General features: G+C 36.1%; 1 protein-coding gene across 1 annotated transcript in view; it reads right to left on the reverse strand.

The window, feature by feature from the left end:
• KCNH8 (potassium voltage-gated channel subfamily H member 8) overlaps positions 1-19,416 on the reverse strand; it is a 384,891-nt gene that overhangs the window by 106,994 nt on the left and 258,481 nt on the right. Inside the window, exon 7 of the mRNA XM_060149115.1 lies at positions 14,138-14,345. Coding sequence (XP_060005098.1) covers positions 14,138-14,345 — 208 coding nt within the window. The remainder of the gene's footprint in view (positions 1-14,137; positions 14,346-19,416) is intronic.

Raw genomic sequence — 19,416 nt, forward strand, 5'->3', positions numbered from 1 at the left:
CCTCTTTCTCTCTCCCCCTCTCTCACCACACTCAGTACAGCCATGATATCTGTAAAGAATGACTGCCATAACATGACTTGCTTACACCGTTTGCCTAGCATGTTCTCAACAGAGAAATCACAGAGAGTCACATACCCTCACTTGTCAACAAAAAAATACTGGATTATTCATTTAAGAATATCTAACCCTTCAGAATCCTATTACACATAGTATTATTTTTTGGATTTTTGCAGATACATTTGCATTGCTATGAATAAACGTTTTTGTATGAAACACATAAAGCACTGTATTTGAAGACCAGAATCATGTATGTTCACTTATGACAGACTCTTAATGCAACTCAGGTGCTGACTGACTCTTTGGAATTGTTTTGTTGGTGACTCTCAAGTGGATCAGAAAGAGTCACTACATATCTCAAAATATACCATTTAGCCACAGAATACCTTTGCAACCTGTGAACCTAAACCAGTGTATTTTAAAAATTAATGGAATTAGCTAGCACTACAGCATGATTTTATGGGCAGATGATAAAATTAGAAACACCGCCCTCCTTCTCTGCATCACATTCAAAAAACTCAATCTTGACAAAATTCCATTTCAGGCTAGAAAGACGGCTAAAAATAAGCCCGTCATCCCTGACCATCGGCAGCAGCTTTTCAGTAAAGACCGCAGGCAATTTCTCAGAAACTCAGATCCAAGAACCATTCAAGATAGAGATGATTTATGAAGACCCTCTTTTTAAAAACGGTGGATTTGTATCTTGCTGTATTTGTTCTGTAAATAAAGTTACATATAATTTCTTGGGAACAAAATCAGCTGCTGTAGTCATGATTTTAGTAAAACACCACATATTGGCAATAGCAATGATGATGGTTACATCAATAGCAACTGTAGTAGTGGTAGCAGTAAAATTAACATGTACTGAAGATTTAGTAACCACTTTACATTATTTAATCCTTATAACACCTGATGAAGCAGCTAATTCTGTCTCTAGTTTATAGATGAGGAGACTGTGCCTTAGACAGGTAAGTAACACAAACAAAACTGACACAGGTGGACTTCCCTGGCAGTCCAGTGGTTAACACTCCGTGCTTCCCCTGCACGGGGCACGGGTTCCATCCCTGGTCAGGAGAGCTCTGGATGCCATGTAGTGCAGTCAAAGAAAACAAAACAAACAAAAAACTGACTCAGGTAATAAGCGGAGGAGCCAGGCTGTGAAATGAATCTAGAACTCACATTCGTAAAAACTGTCATATGAGATCAGTATATATCTATACTGATATATCTATATCTATACTGATATATCTATATCTATATCTATCTATCTATCTATCTATATATATAGGTTCACAGGGGGATGTCAAGCCAAAGGTTCATTTTCAATACCCTCAGAAGAGAAAATGGGTATAGAGTTCGAAAGCTACATAAAGTTAGGTGACATTAACTTTTATTTGTCTTTAATATTTCAATTGACTGAGTCTTCTGATATCCAATTTCTGTCAGTCTATTTAATGTTGGTGTAGAGGATGGTGGCGAGAACAAATACAGCAAGATACAAATCCACCGTTTTTAAAAAGAGGGTCTTCATAAATCATCTCTATCTTGAATGGGGTTCTTGGATCTGAGTTTCTGAGAAACTAAAATTGGGTTTTTGTCTCTGTCTTTCCTGACGAATCTCAATGGAAAAAAAAAAAATCAAGACTCTGATGTCCAAGTAAAGGACATGTTACCAAGGAGATTTTGGCAATAGTCTCCAATAGACTACGAAACAGTTTAATTATTTCTTCTGTTTGTAGTGAGTTGGAGAAACTCTAAATAAAAAACACATGCCCACACATACACATATGACAAGAAAGGAGAGAAAAGAGGTCTTGAAGTTTTCAACACCAGATATCTAATTAGTTTAGATAAACTGTGTAATTATCTTCTATTTCTTATCATGTATCCACGAGTTATGTCCATGCTTGTTAAAATCTCAAATGGGGAAAGTGTTCCAGTGGAAATTCTTTATAAATTCAATCCCCTTTATAAAAATACTCACACAATTAGGGTAACAGAGGAAAACTTTTCATTAGTTCAAGTCTGTAGATTGTAAGACCAATTTTAACATATACTCACTACTATATATAAAATAGATAACCAGCAAGGACCTACTGTACAGCACAGGGAACTGTACTCAATATCTTGTAATTACCTATAATGGAAGAGAATGTATTGATAATAAAAGAATATATATATATATATATATATATATATATATAAAACTGAATCACTTTGCTGTACACCTGAAATTAACACAACATTTAAATCAACTATATTTCAATAAATTTTTTTTAATTAAAAAAGAGCATGCGTATCCCTTTTCACGAGAATGTTCAGCTGGACTAAATAGTTTGGCAAATATCATGCAGAAAAGTATTTTCTGTGTTTTTCCCTCTTGAGTTTGTAGTAAAAACTATATTAATCAGGTCACGCCTTCTCTGGCTTCTCGGGGATTGTATCTGCACATCATCAGTCAAGACTCCAACCTATTATTTTGGTCACATCCTTCTTTTTACTCACTTTGAGTCTGAGATGGCAAATTGGTGACCTATGGGCTTGATCAGGCCCCCAGAAACATATTTTGGCAGTGACACTATGCTTTTCAAGTTCTAAGTTATTTGCCAATACTTTACCCCCAAAAGCCAAGATTTACCCCCAAATCTCAAGTTCCAAATTCTCTGGAAAAATCAGATGTGGTCAAACTTCATCTACACCGGTGCTGGGCTGAGGTCATAATTGGTTCCCTCAGACGGGGCTTGCCTTCTCCACTTCAGCCATGAATGCTAGGCCCCTTCCTCCTCTAGGCCTTTTATTTTGTGACACCAGCTGTTCAAGAATTTTCTAGACTAAACAAATTCATCTCATCCATTCACTCTTCCTCAAACACATTGTGAGATTTCCTACTTCTATGGCTTTATTCATACCGTGTCCCCACCTAAATGTTCTCTGATGCATCCTCTCCAAAGCTGTACTCACCTTTTGAAGCCCAGCTCAAATGCCATCTTCAGAGAGATTCAGTTAGAATCACTTCTACTTCTTTCTAAACGACTGAGGAAGTTGTTGCCTATACAAACTTACGCCAAGCCAATATTATCAAAAAAATTTTTGCCAATTTTTATGTCCACCTCTTGAATTTCTAACAACAAAGTACACTTCTAGAAGTCAAGCTCTAAGATTCCTTGTCTTGCTCACAGCTAATAACACTTCTTAGCGCCTCAAGGAATATTTATTTTATAGTAAATACTGAGAACTTTGTAGCATTTAAATGCACCAATCTCAAAGAGTTCTTTTTCTGCTCTATTTTTCTCTATATCTATAGTCTTCTAGGAAAATAATCTGCGGTACATTAAACTGTCACTTATTCCGAAAGAATTATTTTGATTAATATAGTAGCTGGAAAGAAATAATTGTATATTAAGCACATTTGATGATGTCTTCTTAAGACGGCTGCATAATTTATTTTCCTGGTAACAGAACAATTCCATCTGAAGAATTGAAGATTTGAGGTCTTAAGTTTAAAAGATTTTCCCCCATAAAGGCATTCCAAGTGGGAATAAGGTCTTGAGTAATTAACCCTTATTCAATTTGCTTTTTACGGATTAGATTACAACCATTTTTATATTTCAAAGGTAACATAGAAAATTACACTGGAATTTAGGTTATGTTATTTTTGGCAGAAATGAAGACTGTGGTTCTGGCAAGATTATGAACTTAGCTTATGTGCAAGCCTTTCTGATAGAAACACTGGAAATATATAGATGCTTCCGAAAGAGGAAGTGAAATGCACGTATGCAAAAATGAGGAGCCGCAAGCCTGTGAGCTGACACCATGGTGGTGATGCTGATGGGGAGACAGGGATGGGCAGCTGGTCAGAAGTAATAGTGACCGTGGGCTTGGGTTTCATGGCCATCTGTGCACAGGAGAGAATACTTAAATGCTATAAACGCTGGAACTGACATCTTGTATACAACTGGGATACTAAGTGTGATACATGCAGGGAGAAGGGTAGAAATAATTTACCCAACAGCTTACGGGGATGACAAGGAAAATTAGAGTTTGAAAAAAGTGGTCTTCTGAGAGAACTTAAAAATTTAGGCTTGTGCCTTGCATGCACTGGTGTCTGAATCACAGACACCTTGGCGCTAAGAAATTTAAAAAATTTTGATCCCAGGGCAGGGGAAAATCCTAGTATCCTTGACAAAAGCAAGCAAGCAAACAACAACCAAAATTCTGGGTATTCTCATACCTCAATCTGCACAAGATTTTGACAAGGAAGAAGCCCTACTGAAGATGAGCTCACAATAAAAATTTTTTAAAAGTACAAAAGAGGAAATAGTTCACCTTTTGCAAGAGTTGGATGAACAGAAAATTAGCACACAACGAACTTGAATTAATAAAATAAAAATGAAGAAATACAATAAGATAGTATGTTTTTTACAATATTTAAATTCAATTCAGAATTTTGATATAATGGACAAAAAACAAGGAACTGGAACTATAAAAAGGAAACCAAAAAACTATGGAAAGTGAACAGAGGTCTGAAAAAGCACCAAATAAAACTTCCATATGTAGTTTGCCAGAAAATAGTTAATAAGGATCTATAATATAGGTATAATTAAATTCAGAAGCTTGATCTAATGGACATATATAAACCTTGAACTAAAAATTATATCCAAAAAATTGTATGTGCATAATATCCTCAAACATAAAGAATATATACAATTGAGCTTCAACAAACAGTGAAGAATCAGTATCACGGAGACCAAATTCTGTAAACAAGCAATGAATGTAATTAGAAATCAATAACAAAGTGTTAATTTCAAGTTCCATATAATTTGAAAAACATTTAAAGACTTCAACACTTAACAATATATAGCATTAAATGGATTATTTAGGAAAGAAGAGAAACTGAAAATTAATGAGATAGAGGTTCTAATTTACCAAAGAGGAAATTAGAGTGACTCTCTACATCAAAAAAAATATGTTCTACCTTGTTATACCTTACTTACACAGGGAAATGAAAATTTAAACAACAATTAGACATTACTTTATACCCTCCACTCCCCAACACCCTCCAAGATTTTCACAAGTTTAAAAACATTGGTAACAATTGTTGGCAAAGCTCTGGGGAAAGAACACATACAATATGACCAACTAAATAATTAATGAATACAAGTGCTTCAGAGAAGAATCTGGCAATATGTATTAATTTTGCAGAGGCACAAGCCCTTTGACCCAGAGAAATTCTTGCATATGCACACAGAGAATCTTGTATTTGATTGTTCATTGCCCAGTACTTGCCATAGTGAGTGCAGTCAACTCAGTAGGGGAGTGGATAAATAAACCAAAATGATGAGTAAACTGGCTTATTGTACAATAGAATTCTATTAAACAGTTAAAAATAAATATATAAGGTTTATATCTAAGATGGATTGATCTTAAAAAAAAAAGTTCAATGAGAATGTAAAAAAGATACAAAGAAGAGAGAAATCCCAGCTCCTGTGTATTTTATCTGTGTATCTAGGTCAAGTCATACAACCTATGTGCCTCAGCTTTCTCATCGGTAAATAGAAATGATAACAGTATTGGGCTCATAAAATTATAGCAAGATGCCTTGAACAGTGCCTGGCACTGAGAAAGCCCCATGTATGCCTGTTATTATTATTACTTCTTACATTTGTGAAGATTTATATGGAAGATAATGAGGGAAAATAATATCATATATTGTTTTACTAACACATTTGTATAGTAACAACAGTGTCTAAAAAAATTTTATGCACCAACTTTAGTAAGGAGGAAAGATGGAGGGAGTAAAGCAGAATTGAAGGGTCGTGGGGCTCTGGCTTCATCTGTGATACTGCATTGATTTTAAAAAAAGAAATAAAGCAAATATATTAAAACAAAATGTTAAAAAATATATAATTTTTAGAAGGTGACCATTATACTGATTCTAAACATTTCTGTGTTAAAAATATTTCATAATTTAGGGCTCCCCTGGTGGCGCAGTGGTTGGGAGTCCACCTGCCGATGCAGGGGACATGGGTTCGTGTCCCGGTCCGGGAGGATCCCACGTGCCGCGGAGCGGCTGGGCGCGTGAGCCATGGCCGCTGAGCCTGCGCGTCCGGAGCCTGTGCTCCGCAACGGGAGAGGCCGCAGCAGTGAGAGGCCCGCATACCGCAAAAAAAAAAAAAAAAATTTCATAATTTAAAAAGGAAATTTCCAGGAAATTTCAAACTTTTCAAGCTTTAGTTTCTTTTTTCTAAGATGAAGTTGAAAACATCTGTCTCATGGGATTTCAATAAAGATCAGATGAGAAAATGCATACAAATATATTAAGCACTGCACCATGCATGTAGGTGGTGCTTAATAAATGTAAGCTAAATATTAATCTGATATAAATCAATTGTTTTCAAAAAATGTGAAGAAAAAAAATTTGTAAGTTATTTTTCTACTCATTAAATTTATTCCTAGTTCACTTGTGAACTAGTTCACAGATGTGATGGGGATTGGAAAAGCATAGGAAAGTGAAAAATAGGAAGAACTCAATTGTTGCTGGTTTAGGACTTTATAACCATGAGCATTAAATTCACACAATGTCCCAAGGCTTTTTAAAACTTTGCTACTCAAAGTGTGGTGTGGGGTCCAGTAGCCCTGATTTCACTGGGGAGGTGGTTAAAAATGCTGGATCTCAGGCTCCACCTCAGATTTACTGAATTAGAATCTGTTTTTTAATGCAATCCTCACATAATTTCAGCGCACATTAAAGTTCAAGACCTGCTTCAAAAAAAAAAAAAATTAAGTCCAGGAGTCCATCACTAGGGTCCATTTTAATGGTTAGAAATCTTCATTTTAGGCTTTTTCTCCCCTTTCTTTATTTCATGTATTTGCAAGAATGAAAATCTACAGATCAGGGTTATCTAAAAATGTTTATATAATCCTTTACACAGAACCTGAAAATGTAGAGTGCTGGACAATTCTACCTTCTCTTGAGGAAAATTTGATAGTGATTGAAATAATCAGCTTACAATATCATAAGCCTGGTCATTTTTTTCCCCATTACATGTGGCTTGTAAATGCTAAGCAGTTAATAACTAGAGAGCCATTCAAATCAATCAGGTTTTATGATGTTTTATCCAATGAGCATCAGGAGATTTAAAACTAAAATTGTCAATGAAAATTTGAAAATGATATTCTTGGGCTTTTCTTTTTTCCGTGATGCAGATACACGTTTAGACATCTGCAATGGATAAATGTACTCCAGCCAAAGGATTGAAAGATAAAAAAAAAGCTTCCCTCTATTACAATATACTCTCAGCTCTAACTTTTGAAGCAGATCATTTAAAGTTCAGTGTGTCATAGCCTTAGAAACAGAGATAGCTTCGAGAAAGAATGTTAGTGTTTTACCTACAAAAGAGAGCTACCGACCACGGTGCAGTCTGCTTGTGGAAGCACAGCTTGGTAAGTACCACTGTTAGGCTGACACAGCAGCACCGACTGCATTACAGGGAGCAAGATGCACCGGGAATTACAGCATCCCCATCTTTCAGCTAATTCCATCTGACATTTGATGTCTGAGAGAGGTATGATGATTTACAGAAGCATTTTAATAAGTGTTTTTATAAATGTTATTGTTTTTTTTGAGTATTAGGGTAAAGTTGTTATTGTAGAAGACTTTTGTCTTTTTTTGAGGGGTGGGCTGTCTAAAATCCTATGTGAAGTGGGTATTCTCCTTTGTGTATAGTAATGGAGAGACACAGGGTCCCACTTCTAACCATGAAAGTGTAAGGTGGGGGGATCCCTCCTTGCCCAGAAGTCTGTGTCTGAATGTATGATGTAAGCGTGACCAATCGGATTCTCCTTTCAGGGACTGTGAATCAGAGATGAACAGAAGGTTAGGACTCACCCATGGCATCTACAAAGGCAGAAACACGTCCAGGCCATCTTTGCAAAATGTCAGCAACTGTGCTTCTTGCACTGGGGTATCTGGATCTGCCTTGGCTCACATTTTTTCCCCCAAGTCTTGTTCTCCATCCTTCTATTTCTGAGTCTGCATGTCCTGCTAATGCATTCCTTTTCTGTTTTTGCTTGCAATCAAGAATTGTCCCTGATACAGAAATATCACCTCTTCACTAGATTTGGTTTTTTTAAATTAATTTTTTGTTATAGTTGATTTACAATGCTGTGTTAGTTTCTGCTGTACAGCAAAGTGAATCAGTTATACATATACATATATCCACTCTTTTTTAGATTCTTTTCCCATATAGGTCATTACAGAGTATTGAGTAGAGTTCCCTGTGCTATACAGTAGGTTCTCATTAGTTATCTATTTTATATACAGTAGTGTGTATATGTCAATCCCAATCTCCCAATTTATCCCTCCCCTGTCCCTTTCCACCTTGGTAACCATAAGTTTGTTTTTTACATCTGTGACTCTATTTCTGTGTTGGCCACTATATTTGAACAGCACTGCTACTTCAGCTCTATATAGCTCATTGATGTAAGTTTAAGTAGGTGGCTGCAATTTGAAAATGGCCTCAATCAGTGATTAAGAGTGGAGGTGGTGGTCATGGTGGTAGTTATCAGGTGCAAGAACATAATATGTACCAGAAACTATGTGAGGCACGTCAACTTGAGTACCTGTAATTCCTCAGAAAACGCTGTGAGGATCAGTATTGCCACACCCATTTTACAGATGAGAAAACTAAGATTGTTGTATAAAAAGTCACACATTGAAGTCACCTTGACCAAAATCACAAGCCTAGTAAATCCCCGAAGAAAGATTCAAATCCAAACCTTCCTAGCTTAAATCAGAACCATTATATTCTCTCAAGGATGCTAATGGAGCTCTTTAAGGACTAATTCAATGTCATTAATTGAACTTTATAAATGTCATTAACTGAACTTAATAAATGATAACTAAAATAATATATCCCTACATTAACTGGGATGTAAGGAAACATGTAAGGTCTTCTTTTTTATTATTATTATTTTAAATTGAAGTGTAGTTGACTTACAGCGTTGTGTTAGTTTCAGTTGTACAGCAAAGTGATTCAGTTATATATATATATATATTCAGTAACATATACATATATATTCTTTTTCAGATTCTTTTCCCTTATAGGTTATTACAAAATATTGAGTATAGTTTCCTGTGCTCATGCAAAGCCTTCTAACACATTTTTAGCTAGGTATTTATTGAAGTCTTCTTATAGAAATGTTCTGAAACATTTCTTCACAGTGAAAACAAAATTTTAAATTTAAAAGCCACACTTAGACTTGAAGCACTATGTCTAAATTCCATAAAAGTTTGTTATATCCCAACAAGCATGTAGGGTAGATGTTGATCCTCTCCCCTATATTAGTTTTGAAGGGAAAATATCCTATTTGTATGCAATTACGAGGCTATGTGAAAATTACTTATTTTCAGTGGCTGACTCGAATAGAAAGTTTGGGCAGATATATTATTTTGAAGATACGTGTAAAAAAGTATATAATAACTTATGGAGCACTGTGACTAAACTTGAAGGCAACACTTTTAAAGCCATTACTTAATACTCTTCCCATATAAGATGATAAGTGTCACTAGTCCCAGGTCATAGTACTTTCTTTATTAGAAGTAACTGTCTTAATAAAATAGTAATGATGGTAACAATAGTTCCTATTTATTGAGCAGTTACTAGGTGGCGGGCACAGTGCTAAATGCTTCACCGAGATTGCCTACTTTAATACTGGTGACCCCAGTGAGGTACGCACTATTATTAGGGCCACTTTACAGATATTGAAAAAGAAACAGAGCAAAACATCTCCCCCTGCCTCCTGGGGTTCTATACTCAAAGGATCGCTGCTCGAGAGAGAATTTTAAGCCTTGCTGTAGCCTTAGATGAAGCCCAAACTCTAAAGCTTAGCCTGAATTGTCTTTAAAGATCTGGACCCTGCCTACCTACCTCTTTAGCCTCATCACCTCACTACCATCCCCCACTTCACCCTTTATGCTGGTTCTAGTGAAAGGCTTCATACAGTCCTGTCCCTGCTGTGACACACACACGTTCCTCAGCATCCTTAGAGACAAGACTATTCATTCTTCTTTAAAACTCAGCTCAACTTGGAAATGCCTCTGCTGATAACCTGTTAGATTTAGTTGCCTGCCCTCTATGCAGGTTCTTGCTACAGAACATACCGCACTGCCATATATCCATTGAATTATTTGTCTGTTTTTCTTACTGGACTTTAAGTGCCATGACATTAAGTATATTATTTTTTTCTTCTTTATTTTATTGGAGTATAGTTGATTTACAATGTTGTGTTAGTTTCAGGTGTACAGCAAAGTGATTCAGTTAAATATACGTTAAATAAATATTATATTAAATATTAAATATATATATTTAATCTTTTTCAGATTCTTTTCCCTTATAGATTATTATAAGATATTGAGTAGAGTTCCCTGTGCTATAAGTAGGTCCTTGTTGCTGATCTATTTTGTATATAGGAGTGTGTCTATGTTAATCCCAAACTCCTAATTTAAGTATATAATTTGTTTTGGTATCTCCAGTGCCTAACACAGGACCAAGCATGCAGTGGGTACTCAAAAAATATTTTTTGAATAAATGGCCAAATCTTAAGCTACCACCCTATTTGTTCTTTCTATCTTCCTGCTGGAAAGAATTTGCTAAATAACCATTCCCTATTATATCATAATGCTCAAAATTATGAGAAGGACTTCTACACAAGGAGTTAGGGAATCTAGATTCTTGTCCCATGATTGTCATTTAGTAATGAAAAGACCTTGAAGACTGATTCATTCAACAATTTTCTTTTTACGCATTTGCCATGCACCAGGAACTGTATACCACAGTGAGGAAGCAGTAGTGGACACAAGTGACACAAAAGCCCCTTCCACCAGAAAGCTTGTATAACCTAGAGTTGGATTTCTCACCATAAAATGAAAGAGCTGGCCTACGGTCCTTCCAGGCTTAAAATTCCATGAAACAATAAGCCAAATGTCAAATTCCTTAAAATATAATATAGGAACACATAAGAATATGAAATAAAATAGAACACCAGGCAAATCAGTTCATAACTTGCCTCTGATACAATTAATCTAGGAGTATTAATTCTTCCTTACAAAAATAGATATATTATAGAGAAGTGACATTATGAAACATTTTTTAAAGGTTAACTTTGGTTTGGTCTCATGCAAAATATTTGAACCCCCTCTAGTTGTAAGTACAATAGCATGCCTGTCAAGGGCAAAAAGGGAAAAAAATCATTTCAAGGAAATTAACAACGATGAGAAAGGAAGATCTATTTTATTCCTTGGGAAGATGAATCTGTTCTGTACATCTAATGTTAGTCAGAGCATAAAGAACAATATGTTCTCTAATCAAGTTTTATGTGTGTGATGAATTTTTTGATTCATGGTAATTGGACCAGAAAAGGTAAAGCATATTATTAGTGGACAAATTACATAGTAAAAACTAAATTAGTCCAGACTCTCAGCTGCTTCATTACAAAATTAGGTAGGGAAGGTCATAATTATTTAATTTGTGTCCAAATCTCAGCTGGAGAATGTTCCAAACGAACAAATGATCCAAGTAATTTTAGGGGAAGGGAAAGTCCTTGTAGCCAAGCTTAAAAACCCAATATTGACAAACATAATTAGCATGCTACCTTCCTGACCATATCCCTAGAGGTGTTTGGACAGGAAATCTAATCCTCTAAAGATAAATGTTCTGTTATTTTTTATCATAACTGAGTAAACCATATCAATTCCTTGACATGCTATGATCATAGGATGTCCTTCCTGACACATCCCTCAAATTTGTTGACATTGGATGATTGATTGCTTCTGCTGGTTAACATGGGCACTGAGCTATGATAGAAAATAGATACACAATATTAAACTCACAAAACTGGGTTTGTTCTTCTATTAAAGTCATAAATCATGGATTCTGAAAGAGCCTTTCAAGTTACATAGTGAGTTTTCTCATGTTGCAGATGAGGAAACTGAGGCCCAGACAGGTGAACAAAATTACTGCAAATCTCACAGTTGGCAGGTGTTGGAGCCATGATGCAAGGAGAGAGCCATCGCCCCCCAGCCCAATGTTCTTCCCATCATTTTATTTTGCCAATAGTTAGCTCTCTTTGTGAGCTAACTTCCAGCTTACAAGCTCCCATACATGACACTGGCTTATATCACCAGGACAAAGAGTAGGCGTGGTAGGGGGCAATGCAGATGAAGTTCAGGGGGTTGGCTTCTTTTTTCTTGGAAAACAAATACCTCTGCCTATTTGTGGGAAGAAAAACATCAGCTAGTTTGCAGCAGGACTGGTATGTTGGAAATGAAACACAAAGCTTTCCTCCTCTAACTAAATTTGACAGCGTGCATAAGCTGAATCTCCCCATCTGGAGACTCTCAGACTAGACAAGCCTTACAAATTAATATGTGTGTATAGGTCTGGGGCCTGAAGGAAATGAGGTCAGGTCCGAAAAGGAATCAGGTGGCTGATGGCCACAAATCAGAACTTTAACATGGATTCACAACAAAGGGAGGAGACTTCATGCTGTAATTCACTGAAAAGCATTAGGACCATGCTAGGGTCTGTGATGAGGAAGCCGGAGGACAAAGTTATAAAGAGGGAAACGATACTGAAGAACAGAAAATGTTTTCATCCAAGTACAATCCAGACTTTGATCCTCCTTTTAATCAAATCTTCTCTTTCCCCATCTCCTTCTCTCTCTCTCTCTCTCTCTCACACACACACACACACACACACACACACCTCATGTTCTCTTTATGCAGGATATTTGTGCTCTCATTCTACAGTCTTATTTCTCTCTTTACTTTGTTCCTGAGAATGGAGGTCTACAGCAATGCATAGAAAAAGTGCTTTGATAAGGAAGATAAAACAATTCAGGATGCATTAGTTTCTTTGTGTACCTCAAGGACAAAATTGAGATGTGTAGGAGCATTTTTAAGAACGTAGACAGGAGACTCACTCCCTTGAACCCACTTTCTTAAGGTCCCCAGCTCATTCTCCAAAGATGTCCTTTAAGGCTTTGTACATGCCCTATGGTGAGAGAGTGGCATTTAGTAAGAGTCCACCCAGGGATGTTCCAAATGCACTCTGCCATTAAAGTGCTGATATAAGAAGTTAGAGCATTTTTTCTCTTGAGAATCTCTATGGCTTTATCCCTGGGCAAAGGTCTGAGCTTCTTTCAAAAGTCCAAGATTGATTTTCGGAGGAGAAGATAAGTGAAGGATTTTCTAGCTAACCAGGAAACATATTCTCTGATTAAATGTCAGATTAAGAAGAAAAAATACCCTACATAAGGTACTATGACAATTCTCTAAAAAGAAAGACTGTGAGAATGCAGATATTTTAGGATAGAGGGTTATAGCCTTCAGAATTTTCATTTTTTTAGAAAGTTCTTGTGGTTGATATAAGTTTAAAAATGTGTTCATGTGCAGAACATTTCAGATTCATTTATGCAGAATTATGTAACACTTGAAACAACTCCCTTAAATTCCCATGGATTATGCGGACACAAAACTTTACAAATTATGTTTGTAAATATCCTTTCTTCTGTATCATCACAAGTTCTCAAAGTATACTAAATGTGGAAGTCAGTATGATAGTGCTGTCTCTCTTTTTTTAGGAGAAAATAGTAGAGATATCCTTTTTATTATTCACTTGCCACCTCAAATACAAGTGATCATTTTCTTATGATTTAAAAATATTGTAATGACTGGCCAGTTCCCCATGATTTATTGTTACTAGCCCTCCATTGGATATGCTAAGATAAGATCACACATTACTTATCTAAACACTTCTACAGACGCGCTGGGAATTTTTAAAAGTTCACCCATTGAGAACTTAACCCAATTCTCTTTGAAAAAAATGCAAGGTTGTTCCAGAAAACTTTCTTAAAAGAAATCACTTGTACCATGGACCCTCTCCACACACCCCCAAAAACGATGAGACAAATCAACAGTCAGAAGACATATATTTATAGCCTCATCTTTCACCTCCTCCAAATTCTAGACAATCCTCTTTTTCACTTAAAAATGGAAAATGCGACAAATGTAAGCCCTTACCAACTTCCCACTTCAGAAGGCTGTTGTCTTCCATCTCCATTTTTCCAATGACATACCAGATACATGCCATCCAGTGTGCAAGAAGGGCAAACATGGACATGAGCAGAGTCAGGACGATTGTGCTGTGTTGGGAATAACGGTCCAACTTCTGCAGGAGACGCAGAAGACGCAGCAGCCGGACGGTCTTCAGGAGATGCACGAGAGACACCTGCGTGGGAAAACAGAGCCGCACAGCTTGGTTCACGGAGTCATTACATCCACAACAGTCACTTCATCTACAGCCACTCTGGGAAGTTCTTGAAATTAAGCGTAATCGGGATTCCAACACTGTGACCATTTTATGACCATATCTATGTCGTTTCCTGATATATTATATCGGAAATTGATAAGATAAAAGATGATAAGGCAATTTAATTTCTTTGAGTGAATAATTATCTTCCTTAATTAAGATGTATCTTTTTTTCTCTACCTATATGACTGAAGATAATTTTATATATTCTGATATACAACTGAAACACATTATGGGATCGGGATTGAATAGAAGATGTCTCCACCCCTTTCTTTTAATTTCTTTCAATTCCACTTCCCCTTCTCCATGTAAGGGAGCTGCGTTATAACAAAACTTTGTATAGACTGAAGTAAAACCCTGTAAAGTGGTAGCAAAAGTAACTTAGGTTTCTTATTTTTAAATAGTGAGACCTAGAAACTTGAGTAAGATCTGCTCACAAATACCAGTAGCACCTCCTGCTTCATGTGCTTTGCTATCGTCCTTCTAACATTATCAATAGATAAAGAAAACATTTGCCTGGAGCACATACATTCTGCGCTTTCTGTTAAACAAACATGCTTAGGGAACCAAAATCAAATGGAACAAAATTTTGGAAAAACCTTTTAGATGCTGCCTCTGTATGAACTAGAACAACAGACTTGTAGTGAAGGAGTTAGCTTCTTGACTTTAGGGCTCAACTGAAAAATGTGCACCATTGGTGTCCACCAGAAAGGTCAATGTCACTATTACAACACATGTGGTACACTAATATACACTCTTTTTAATACCTTCCAAGTGAAAAGAAAAGTTAAATAAAACATTAACTCATATGCAAATAGAATCTGACAAGTTCCTTGACCTATTCTAATTTGGGGGGGTGAACCATAAATAGAGAGTAAGGAAGTGGTTTGTATGACTATACCTAAGCACCATTTTTCCTTTACAGGCAAAATCATAAACAAGGTCAGCATCTTTTGAGAGTCTGCCTTTATAATTATCAGGAGTCAACTGACTTCTAATTTCTCCCTCCTCCAGCCATCTTCCCTTATCTCCAAGAAAAATGTACCTAGAGCAGTGCCTGACACATAGGAAGTGCTCAGTAAATTTGTGTTAAATGAGTGAATGGATAAGCTATTATGTGAAAATGCAAAACACTCCAGGCTCACTATAACAATAGATATACAATAAAAGTGTCTTCCACTGTAATCTTGTGAATTATTCTATGCTGAAATATAAAAACATCATAAGGATGGGAATTCCCTGGCAGTCCAGTGGTTAGGACTCCATGCTTCCACGGCAGCGGGCCTGGGTTCGATCCCTGGTCAGGCAACTAAGATCCTGCAAGGTGTGGTGTGGCAAAAAAAAAAAAAAAAAAATCATAAGGTCAGTTGAGGAAGTTGCCAGGTAGCTGTGGTCTTTTATTCCTTTTTGTGGGTCTTCTGGGTAGAGGTTTACTTTCTTCTCCTTCATACTCACGTTCTCATCTATCATTTCTCCAGCTGATTGTAAGTCAGATGCAGTTTCTACTTTGTGGCTTAGAGGAATTACTAGGGTGAAATTTATTTTATAGGTAGGTGAATTTGATAGATAACAATTTTGTAAGTAAAGTGAATCCTGGAGCAGAACTCTCAAATGGAGGATACCATCTGCTATGGACTGAATTGTGTTCCTGCAAATTTCATATGTTGAAGTCCTAACCCCCAGTGTGACGGTATTTGAGATGGGGTCTTTGGGAAGTAATTTGGTTTAGATGGGGTCATGAGGGTGGGGTCCTCAAGATGGGATTAATGCCTCTATAAGAATAGACCACAGCACCCTCTCTCTTGTTCGCCACCTACCCCAATCTCTCGCTCCCTCCCCTCGCTGTATGAGGGCCACGTGAGGACGCGGAAAGAAGACAGCCGTCTACAAGCCAGGAAGAGAGCCCTCACCAAGAATCAAACTGGCTGAAAGCTTGATCTTGGACTTCCCAGCCATCAGGAGAGTGAGAAATAAATTCCCGTTTTTGAAGCCATCCAGCTTATGATATTTTCTTATAGCTGCCTGAGTAGACTAACACACCATCTGAATATAGAGTACTGATGCAGGCAAGCTCCCCATTTTCTCTGGCCAGAAAGGGGATGTTTGAGGGAAGAATGTGAGGCTGCCCTTACATGAGAACAATAGTCATTTACAAAAATAAGGGACATGAGCCTGGGAGTCCAGGATGAGGCAGCCCTGGTGATTTCGCTGTCACTTAAAAAAATTTGTATTTATTCCTATCTGAGTCCAAAACCTCTGGCTATAAAATGTGAATTTTGGCTCTTGATGAATGATAGGAGAAAGAGGCATATTTGATTTCGATGGAAATATATCATCTGAAAAAGAGAAAGGAACTTCTTACTCTTGGGATGCTGCTCTGAACTTGTCATTGATAAGAATTATAAGCACCTTGTAGACAGGTGCAAGACAGTGAATGATGTATTCATCAAAAACCTCTATCAAACTGCAGTTTCCCCTATTACCAAGTGGACATAACCACCTCCTGGCTATCCAATAGGGAAGAAAAAGGAGAAAGAAAAAAGTTAATTACCGTACTGAGGTCCTTCTAGGTATTAGACACTTGGCAAGGTATTTTATAGAAAAGTTTCCTTTTTAGGCTACTCAGAAACCCTGCAGGAATTTTTACGATTTTAAGCCTATTCTGATGTTAACTTTCCCAAGAAGCCACTCAGATGGTAAGTGATAAAACTTGGATTCATACTTTTGCCTTTTTACTCTCATTCTTTGTCTCATTCACAATTTTACCTCTCGTCGTGCCTTTCATCGTGACTTATACACAGTAAGTTTTAATAAGTAAATGTGTGAGCTGCATGTAAAACATTTGCCATCAGCAATTGTGGGCACAGCCAAAGCTAAAGCATGTAAAGCTAAAGCATGCCATCAGTACATTTTTGATGGTTGCCATGCATTTTAGAATGTCATCTATGGAGATGCACTAACTGGACCCACTTTAGACCTGGAAAATCAGCCCCTTTGTTATTTTATTTGTTTGTTCCTGCTCTTCTTTTTGTAAGTCTGTGTAGTATAACAGTAGCATAACTTATGAACTTTTCCTTATAACTTATGCTTTCCTGGGAAGTAAATGTAATATTTTGAACAAGCTTTTCTATTCAAATCGAATATTTCATACTGACTAATATATTGGGAGGAATAACAAATCTATATGCCAATTGTTAAATGATCATAAGCTCACCCTTGTGAAAAGCAGAAAAATTATCACTGATAATGGAGAGAGATTCCTTACTTCCTTCCTCTTTTTCTTTCTTTCTGATATAGATGTTGATCTATAACTTCAAATCTTTATAAAGGATTTGTGCTGTATTTCACAAGTGAGAAGGAAGAAGGGTAGAAGAAGCACAGTGAAAATGTACAAGTATTTAAAATTCATCAAATTATGAGAATTAGACTTTTTCAAAATTATTTACTCGTGTTAATTTTAGGCAATGGAAATTTTAATCATATCTAAACATTTTACTTATTTTTTATTTTATAGACTTTATAGTACATGATATATATATGTTTAAAATTATCCTATTTGTTCAGTGCCCAAAGAGAAATGGAATATAAAAAATGATTATTAGTATTTAGTAGCAGAGCAAGTTAATTTACAGCAGTCTATGAAACACCATTTATTTAACAATTCTCCAGGATAATTTGGAAAATTTTTCTTATCATTTTATGAATTATCTACTTCTTCAGGATATTTTTTGGCAGTCTTGCAAAAGCCTTGTTTTAAGTCATTACACTTTCATTATAGTATACTTATCTAGTCAAATTCAATCTTAAAAAGCACTTTAAAAAGGTTGGATAACAATCCACTTTAGCACTGATTGATATTATATACTAGATTTTCCCCAGAGCTTTCCCTTCAGCTGAGTTATAAACCTCTTAACAATGTTGACACTCTCAACTTCCCAACTTAAAAAAAATTGAAAGAAAAAGAAAAATACTATTATACAGGCAATTAACAAATGCATCAAATGCACAAATCTGTACTATGTAGTCAGGAGTTTAGTTCAGTCTTCGTTCTAAAGTCAGTAATGAAACATTGATCACTTTGTTTAATATTGAAAACTATGCTATTAAATTCTTGATAGAGAATATAATTTCTATGGGGAGAGGTTTGTCAACTGGGTAGGAAATATGTTTAATTTGAACTAACGTCTAGTAAATTTTTGCCTGCTAAAATTGGTTACTCTGGCAGCAAATTGTATTACTGGTCCAAAAATTCTCTTATACCTTCCTAAAAGTCTCTCTATTTATAAGGGAACACTTAATGCTTTTAAGAGTGTCAATCATTAAATAGTAAAAATAGCTATGACTACAAGAGGGCATACTTTCTTTCCTGTAAGAAATCTGAGAATAAAAGCTTTAGATGAAGAAAGAGGAGAAGTTACAAATACCAATAAAAATTCAAGAGGATGCTTGGTTTACGTTGGTCATTTTATCATTTAGATTTTTGCTCAATCCAACGTTTTTACAGGGACTTCTAAGAAGTAGTTGAATTCTATTTTAATTTCAACCTATCTTTCTATCTTGATAGGTCTTCTGTTTGTTTTGCCAATGAATAATGAAATATTCAAAAGGTAGCGAGTAAAAGTCATAAAAGTAGAAGAAATCTTCAAACTCTCCACCAAATTCTTGAGGGAAATATCTGGCTCAGTAACATAAAGTAATGCTTCTATTCCTGCAGATGTTTTTCTTATCAAAGGATTTGTTTAGTGAGTCAATTTGATGATAAATTCAAGCTTTTAATATCCTGGTTCTAGGTATTTAAATGATTAGAAATGGGTAATACAAATTTCAAAAAGGAAGTAACTCCTTTAATTGGAGAATCTGGCCTGCATATCATTGGTGACATTGGCCTCTTTATTAAAAAGGGCACAAAATCCTGGACATACAAATTGCGACAAACATTTAAAACCTGAACATGTGAAAAATAAGCACAGGGGTAAAACCAACCTTCAAG

This window comes from Lagenorhynchus albirostris, chromosome 5 (assembly GCF_949774975.1).
Source record: "Lagenorhynchus albirostris chromosome 5, mLagAlb1.1, whole genome shotgun sequence".
NCBI classification, from domain to species: Eukaryota; Metazoa; Chordata; class Mammalia; order Artiodactyla; family Delphinidae; genus Lagenorhynchus; species Lagenorhynchus albirostris.